We start from the raw sequence: 9,629 nt of genomic DNA, 5'->3' as shown, positions 1-9,629 counted from the left end.
CCTAAATAACTCATAAGAATGTTTCTTGTGCTAGTCCATATTTTTGTATATTCCAAAAAAGTCTCAACCCATAAAAGTGGCGAGTGAGCAAGGATCAAAATATATCATATTCACCTAGTTAAATGTTGTTTTACTTAATTAGTAGTAGTAGTAGTAGTTAATATTATTTGAATGTAAATGACGTTTGGCTTTCTTGTTTGATTTAGCTCTTTAATTAGATATATACCATGCATAATCGGATATTTATAAGTGCATACGAGATTTCTAGTTTAGAAAATATTCATATGAAGAAAGATTAAAAGTTCTATGGAAAAAATTGGATCTTAAATTTATAAAGTAATAGTAATACTACTATATTTGATGTGCTAAACTGCATGCGCCCATCTTTTCTCATCTCTTTTCATTTTCGTATTATCTTTTCTATTTCCTCTTTCAGATATAATCTCAAAAGAAGTGAAGAATTTTTATCAAGATATTAGTTAGTATACGAAAGTGGTCATCCAAAGTACAAGCATCACATCTTTTCACCCCCAACAAACCCTTATTAGTGCAATTTAAGAGCATTAATTTCATACAAAACGAGATAAAATTAAATGAGTAGTACACTAAAATTAATTTTAAGATGCTCTTTTAAGAGTTTTTAAAAGTAGTAGTATATGATTTAAGAAAATAAACAATTGAGAACATGAGAATGTTGTATTTAACGTAGAAACTCGCACTCGCAATAAAATTAACTGCATTCGAATTGGAAGGAACAAAGATCTCCATCACTAGGCAATAATCAATTACTCCATCCGTCCCTGAAAGTAAGAGAAAGAATAATATAGAGAAGACTTTTATCTACATTATTCTCTATCTTATTTTACCTTCTCTCCATTTTAACTATTTATTATCATTTTTTCAAAATGAGTGCAGAAAATGAAATGTGACAAATTTTTAGGGACGGAGGGGGTACTACTTAGAACATTGATGTTGTCGATTTTCATCTCGCGATCTAGGAGAGTTCTTACACATAGTCGGCGCCAAGTGAGAGTCGTCCGATGAGTCATAAAACGGATTAACATAAGGCAAAATGGACGGCAAAAGGGACGACAAGAAGTAGTGGCACAAGCGGGAAGCGATTGGACGAGTTGTCCAAAAATGGATAAATTGAATGAAACAACTATGATCACCGTATGCGACAAAGCGTTATCAAAATACACATTAAAGAGGACACTGGCTCAACAACAAAAGTACGAAAACTTTGTCAACCAACTTGGATGCTAGCTTTTGTGATTTGTAATTTTTTTTGAATATGTTGCTTTTTCGAATTTTTACTTTAATTATTATATGTTTTATTTTGATGATAAATTTTCCAAATTTTATTTTTATTCAATTTCAGAAATATCGCAATTCGAATAAATATACTCCCCTCGTCCACGAAAAATATAGCACATTTGTCATTTTTGATTGTCCACAAAAAATAAAACACATTTAAAAATGAAAAGTTTTCAACAACTTCTCTCTTACTAATAATATTGACCCACATTCCACTAACACTACTTCTCTTTTACTTTTTTCCCTTTTGTCTTACTTTACCAATTATACATTAAAACACATATCATTCACAATATGTCCTATTTTTCATGGACGGAGGGAGTATAACGTTGGATATTTTAAAAATTTTAAATACTCCTATAAATTAACACAGTAAATAATGGGATTGGGACCATGAATATTAAAGTTCTAGATTTGTGGCATTGGATTGTGAACGTTCTTAGTCACCTTTTATGACTCTATCTCATATGCTTAAGTTCAAAACATCCATCTTAATTCTATAATTTTTTTTATACAAGAGAAATGCTCAAGCGGTAGGTGCAGCGAGCAAAACAGTCGATAACAAACAAACGAACAAAGCAAAAAAGACAACAAAAAACTAAGCAAATACCCCCACTTACCTACCACTGAATCCAAAAACCATTAAAACAAATGAACAAAGCAAAAAAGACAACCAAAAACTATGCAAATACCCTCCACTTACCTACCAGTGTATCAAAAAACCATAAAGCTAAGCAAAGAAACACTACAAGTCTGCAGCAACCTGACCACGAGCCATCCCTCAACAAAAAGCCACACCACCAGTTCAACCAGGAACAAAACACCAACAACCAGTTCAACCAGGAACAAAACACCAACAACAGAAAAAGCAGGCACCAGAGGAAGAGAAAGAAAGAAAAAGCAATAAAACCACAAAAGAGCACACCTCAAAAGTCTTCTTCCATCTAGTTCCTTTTACTTTCAAAGCCTCGCCAACTTCTAACAACGTTTAAGTTTTCTGTCATTTGTGTAGGGGAAAAGGGGAATCCTGAGCACCATCCCCTCACCCATGTGCCAAGTCGCCACAAAAGTCTTCTCTTTTCGAACTCCCAGTTTGGTGTGAAGTCTTTGAAAATTATTTTATTTTGGATGTCCCAAATCGTCCACGAGACAACATAGAACATAGAGATCCATATTTTCTTGTCAAACCTCTTGAAGGGGGCACCAAGGCATGAGAGAAAGCATGCTTCTGATCCTTTGGCAAGCAAAATGACATACTCTAGCAGTCACAAGAAAAATACCACAGTTTTGATGAAACCTTGCAGCTGAAGAACAGGTGCTCGATGATCGATTCAGATTCATCCTTGCAAAAGTTACATAAGTTGTCTTCAATCCCCGGAGTTCCTAATCTGAAGAGTCTCTCGCCCAAGAAGTACCAACCAAACATGGAGCTGAGCACGAGGTGGAGCGAGGTTCCTCCAAGCTAGTCGTCTCCGTTTGCTTATTAACCTGCAAAACAAAGTTAGAAACTGAAAATGAAGTATGATTGTCCTCAGACCACACCCTCACATCGCTAGTGTTTTCCTTCATTACTATCTGATTCACGGCCATTAGGAGTTCTTCCACTAATTCCTCCTCCCAAACAAAAAGCCTTCTTCTCCATAAAAGGTTCCACCTCCATCCCATCTCCCCATCTTCTCAATAAGCTCTTCTTTTTGTGTGGATAACAAGAACAAACGAGGAAACGTCTCAACGTATTTAACATATGTATAATAAACCAACAAATGCAAATACCGTGTTAATTATGTTTAATAGGCTGTACTCAAAATGAAAAATTAGAATCATTATATTACTAGAATGAAAGCGGGTGTTGGTGGACTCGAGTAATTAATTAGAAATTTAGAATGGTGAAAAAATTGTCGAATTCCCAATTGAGAATTGAGCAGAGATGCAGAGTCAAACTGTCGACATGGATGTTTTACTATATATATATATATACGAAAATTATTGCTTCCGCACAGTCGCTCACTGTTTGGCTTCAGCAAATTTGTCTCTGGCGGTAAATATGAGTAGTTTAATGCGACACTTTGCATTTTCAATGCCAATTGTCCTAAACTATAAAAATACCATGGCTACTTCCTAAACTAAGGTAGTAAGGTGTAATCACGTTCTTGGTACTTTTCACTATTCATTATAAATTTGTACCAAAAATGCCCTAAAGGTATAAAGGACTTTTTTGGACTTTCATGTCTATGTATCGGACATGATATTTTTTTTATTTGTCTCTAGTATTAGATATGATATTTTCTTATAGTTTGATTATCAGAAATGATATTTTTCACTCCACTTTTAAATCAATTTATGTCAAATTCTCTTTTTTCTCTTTCCCTAAAAGTTTTAGAAAATAAAAAATTTAATACTATAAAAACTAAAAGCTTCTATAATGATCTAAACTATCTAAAATAAATTTTCAAATAAAATTTTGATAATATAGCCCTACTAATGTCATTTTTTGTGTCCGCCCCAAGCGACAAGTACGGCAATAAGAAGCATTAATAAAATAGACTATTGGATGTCATGCTAAATACTATTCCCACCGTTCCATAGTAGTGAATGCATTTCTTTCCAACATGGAGATTAAGAAAATAATGTGCAATATAAAGAAAAAAAAGACTAATAAAGTATGAGAGAGGAAAAAATAAGTGAGAAGAAATGTGTTGATTTTTCCTAAAAAGGGAAATGATTCAACTACTATAGAACGTACCAAAATGACTCTACGATTATGGAACAGATAGAATATCAAGAAATGGAAGTAGTTGGCATTGACTATTTTCCTTCACAATGTTTGTACGTTAAGTAATTATAGTATTTTTATCATTACAATCTCAAAGAAAATACTACTAGTACTAGTAATGAGTAGGGATAGAGTATAACACTATAAGAGCATCCACTATGGCACGTCCACCATTAGGCAGCAAGGAGGCGAACGCGGACGTACGTTGCGGACATCGGAGTTCCGCGGCATTCCGATGACGTCCGCCATTGTGGTGACACGACGGACGTCCCGGCGGACCTCCCGATTTTTCATTTTTTTTACAAAAAAAACTATATATATACAGCTCGTTGAACTTCATTTCATTCACACCACTTGTTTTAACGAGTTTCTCTCTCTACTTTAATTTCTTTTGAAACTATATTTTTTTAACTATGTATTTTTTTTAAAATAATTATGTATGTTTTTTGTTTTAAATAAAATGGTTGCATTTTTTCCGTATTCGTGTCGAAATTTTAATTCCGTAAATTGTTTAATTTAGTGAATTTGTGAATTTTTATTATTGTGGGATGTCGGTCGGGATATCCTTGGGGATGTCCGTCATTATGACGTGAGAGGTGTTTTTGGGAAATCGGTCGGGACATCCGTCCCACCGTGGATGTTGTAAGGAAAAGAAGACGAGGAAGATGAATTGGCAAATAAAACTCAAAATTGGATGAAAAGAGACATTAACAAAAAAGATGATTCGAGAAGAGGCCTTGAAAATTGGGAGACATGAAATCATCAATGAGCATTGAATTATCCTCTAAACTATGGAGACTCGGTTGATTGAAATAGCAATCCCATTCCCATTCCAATCCCACGTCCGCCGCCACGACGACCTCCTCCCCTTCACAGAGGCGCGGCAGCTCCACTATCTCTCCGAGTCCCAGCTCCACCGCCGACGCATCATGAGCCAGGTGGTCCATCAGCGCCGCCTTGGTGGCCGCGGCCTGGACGTCCTGCGGCGAGGAGGTGGCGGGGCGTGGCAGCAGGTCGGATATCTCCGGGAAGTTGAGGATGGCGGCGGCGCCCTTGACGGCGAGGGCGGCGGCGTCGTGGGCCCTCGCGGCCATCTCGGCGGTGGCGAAAGTGCCGAGCCAGATCCTGGACTTCTTCTTGGGCTGTCGGATCTCGGATACCCATTTCCCCCAGGCCCGCATTCTCACCCCTCTGTACACACGATGCCCGCTTCCGTTTCTCTTTTGGGCCGCCGCTTCGTCGCTGGCTCTCTTTTTGCTGGACTCGGCCAACTCACCCATTGAGAGGAATGATCTCAATTTCTCAATGAAGGCATAGATTTGGATACAGCTACTATACATATATATATATATACATGTATGTGTGTGTGTGTGTGTGTGGTGTGCAGAGAGTGTTGAAATATTATTATGTGACGTGAGTTTTTTTTTTCTTCTTCCGTGTTCGTGTGTGTATAGTGTATGTATCGGTTGGTAGGAGAAACTTTCTTTTACAATTCTTTTATTTTTATGTTTATGATTTTTTGGTGTGGAATAAAATTAAGGGTGCATGAAGGGGCCGTCTCCACCGACCCAACTTTTATGGCTGATTTGTTTTCATCATTTTGATTTGATTTGATTTTTTTATACTATTTCAAGACGCTGAAACTCATAGCTTAAGAGCGTCCACAACCGTGCTCTTGCCAGCTGCATGGTTGTGGGCCCGACCCCACTTTTTCTGCCTACTCTCTGGCAAGAGCACAACACCCATAGTTGTGCTCTTCCGTAAGGACGAGCACAATTAATTTAAAATTCAATTACACAAAAACATTTCCATAATACTAAAAGTCATTAAAAAACCACAATAAATATTACAAATAAAATAAAAAAGACATAATTAAAATCCTAAAAATTAAAAATTACATAATTAAAATCCTAAAAATTAAAAATTACATAATTAAAATACTAAAAATTAAAAATTACATAATTTTTTTGGGAAGTGATTTTTTTTATCGGTTTTTTTAATTAAAAACCGTTTTTTAAAAAAAAATTTAAACACAACGGCTATGCCGTTGACGAATGAGGGCGCGCCACGTCAGCTACTCGCTGGCACGGCGCGAGCGCAGCGGCGGCGGGTGGCGTCCGTGCCAGCGGCGCGGACCGCCGTGGCGTCGGACGCCACCGTTGTGGATGCTCTAAGGATTTAAGGTTGCTTCATATCTAAAGATCGAAATCGATCTTCATTAAGACTAGATGAGTCTAATGCTCGATCACATGGGTTATACTCTCTCCGTCCACGAAAAAAGAACACATTGTGAATGACACGAGTTTTAAAGTAGAATTGATAAACAAAGAGACAAGGGAAAAAAGTAAGAGAAAAGTAGTCTTAGGGGAATGCGGAGTCCATATTATTAGTAAGAGAGAAGAAAAAAAAGTAATAGAGGAGTAGTGTTAGTGGAATGTGAGGTCCATATTATTAGTAAGAGTGTTGTTGAAAACATTCATTTTTTAAATATGCTCCATTTTTCATAGACAACTAAAAATGACAAATGTGCTCTATTTTTCATAGGCATAGTACCATTTTTATTATCAATTCCAGTTCAAATAGTAATTAATTAGCACATGCTTAGATATGTATTTTATACAGTACTAATATAGTAGGAGTAGTACTATTTAATATGCGGCTGTTTATTTAGTGCAATTGATTTAGGTTAATTGATTTGATTTAATTTAATTTTTAGTTTTATTTTCAATTGTTGTTAAAATTATCAATAAAATTTGTAATAACAAATAGGAGTAATGTTAAATAATACTCCTATACAAAAGAAATTAACAAAAGAGACTGTCAAAATGATAAAAAAAAAACTATTTAAAAATTATATATATAAATTAAATAATACTCCCTCCGTTTCACTATAGTTGAGTCATTTTTCCATTTCGGGAAGTTTCTTCATAGTTGAGTAATTTCCGTATATGGTAACTTTTTTTTCTTTTTCTTACTTTACTCTTTCTTACTTTATTCTCTCTACTTTATTCACTTTATACTTTATTCTCTCTACATTTTCCTATCTCTTACTTTTTAACTATTTATTTAACACACACAATATCCCTTTCTTAGACTCGGTGCCCAAAAGTTTCGCCTCAACTATAGTGAAACGGAGGGAGTAATTATTTAAATATTATATAATATTAAATATTTTGTCCGACCCCACGAGCTTTAGTTTCTAGATCCGTCATTGCCAGCAACTAGACTATTGAATTATTCATTTAATTAATATAGTATTATTCATTTAATTAATTGAACTATATTTCGGCCTATAGCCACAGCCAAATGCAACCGGTTTATGTACAGGTACGAATTTTGCATTATATCTCAATTATTTTTTTTTGGAATTAGTAGGTTCGGGAAAGGTATATATGTATTTGTTTCTTCGTATACATAAAGTGGAATCTCCGTTGCTCAAACTTTGTGGGCCATTCATATATGCGTATACACCTTTGTATATAACGTTGAAATATATTGAAGAAAAATCCAATTTCACTTTACGAAAAAGGGACAAAAATACTAGTACTAGTATTTTAAACTTTGATTGACTAACTCATGTTATGATCATTTCTTATCGATTTGATTTATTAGAGCATCTCCAGTGGGCGGACATCCCACTAGGACATCCACCAGGACATCCCAAAAACACCTCCTGCCACGTCACTAGGACTTCCCATCCCACTGCCACGTCACTAGGACATCCCCTCCTATGTCCGCCCTTCCCACTAGGACATCCCGCAATAAAAAAAAATCATATATTCACAAATAAAACAATTTACATTTACGGAAATAAAATTTGACCGAGAATACGAACGGGAAAAATTAACAACTTCATCGGAAAAAACATACATGATTCGAAAAAAAAAATTACATACTAATAAAAAAAACTTCATACATTATCACGTCAACCCCTCCGAGTCCAAACCTCTTCGATGATATCCTGCTGAAGTCGAACATGGGCATCTGTTTGCCGCATGTCGGCAAATGCACGCAGCCGCGCGACCTCTCCATGAGGTACCCCCATATTCACATTCGCGGTGGCCACGCCGTGACTTGGACCTGCACCCGTATCATCTTCATTGGTCCACTGAGTCAGTTCCGCAGCTTCATTTTCGACAATCATGTTGTGCATTATGATACATGCGTACATGATATCGCCGATGTTGGGAATATACCACTGCCGTGCAGGACCCTTCACAACCGCCCACCGACTCTGGAGCACACCAAATGCCCGCTCCACATCCTTGCGCGCTGCTTCCTGACGGCTCGCAAAGTATGTCTTCTTTTGTCCAACGCCATTGCACTGAGCGTTGAACAGGGGCGACGACTGGAGAACGTTGATGTCGTTGTTGGACCCGGCGACTCCAAAATAAGCATGCCATATCCACAGCCGGTAGTCAGCTACAACTTCAAGGATCATCGTGGGATGCTTGGCTTTGAAGCCGGTAGTGTACATCCCCTTCCAGGCGGCGGGGCAGTTCTTCCACTCCCAATGCATACAATCTATGCTGCCCAACATCCCAGGGAACCCGTGCACCGACCCATGCATATCTATCAGCATCTGGCAGTCTTCGGGGCTCGGACTCCGAAGATACCGCTCCCCGAATATCGCTCTCACGCCCGCGCAAAAATTCTGCAGACACTCGACGGCTGTCGTCTCGCCAATGTGGAGGTACTCGTCGAACATGTCGGCCGCGCCTCCATACGCTAGTTGTCTGATTGCGACAGTGCACTTCTGCAAGGGCGTGAGTCCGGGTTTGCCAGCTGCATCCTCTCTGATCCTAAAATACAGGTATCTTCTCTCTAAAGCACCCACGATGTGCAGAAACAGCGGACGATGCATCCTAAAGCGTCGCCGGAATAAGGCTTCCCCAAAACGCGGTTGCGGAGCGAAGTAGTCCGCATACAACCGAATATGTGCAGCAATGTGGTCACGGGGTACTTGAGTTCGACGATGGATCGGCCGAGGTACCGCCGCCTGCTGCCGCCGCTGCAACCTCTGTTGTAGCAGCCTCTCTATCGCACCTTCAACAGCGACCTCCAACTCATTCTCGCTATCACTTTCACTAGACATTCTAGATATACTTGAAATTAGAGATGTAGAGAGAGAAACTTGTTAACACAAGTGGTGCGAATGAAATAAAATTCAACGAGCCGTATATATAGAGTTTTAAAAAAAAAAAAATTAAAAACGGGACGTCCGAGGACACCCGACGTCCTCACGGGACGTCCGTATCCGACCCTAAACGCCACAATGGCGGACGTCCCGGTCGCCCGTCGCGACGTCCGACCGGATGTCCGACCGGACGTCCGCCATTGGAGATGCTCTTACACACAATTAATTATACAAGATACATATTTTTATCATAAATTCAATACTACCACATGACAATGAATCGATAACAATAAAGTGGAATTACATGCTAATTTGTGTTCAATCAACCAAAACATAGTACACTGTGACTTAATTGATATAGTAGAATAATGTCAGAAAAAAAAAAGAATAGTGTTATAAGAA

At 38.0% G+C, this 9,629-nt stretch overlaps 1 protein-coding gene across 1 annotated transcript; it reads right to left on the bottom strand.

Moving 5' to 3' along the window:
• Positions 1–4,760: 4,760 nt before the first annotated feature.
• LOC121744938 (ethylene-responsive transcription factor ERF036-like) lies at positions 4,761–5,413 on the bottom strand. Its single transcript, XM_042138652.1, has one exon. The coding sequence runs from the start codon at positions 5,368–5,370 to the stop codon at positions 4,798–4,800; it is 573 nt and encodes a 190-aa protein (XP_041994586.1). The 5' UTR covers positions 5,371–5,413; the 3' UTR covers positions 4,761–4,797.
• Between the last annotated feature and the right edge of the window lie 4,216 nt (positions 5,414–9,629).

This window comes from Salvia splendens, chromosome 8, assembly GCF_004379255.2.
Source record: "Salvia splendens isolate huo1 chromosome 8, SspV2, whole genome shotgun sequence".
NCBI classification, from domain to species: domain Eukaryota; kingdom Viridiplantae; phylum Streptophyta; class Magnoliopsida; order Lamiales; family Lamiaceae; genus Salvia; species Salvia splendens.
This window is presented reverse-complemented; position numbering and strand designations above follow the sequence as displayed.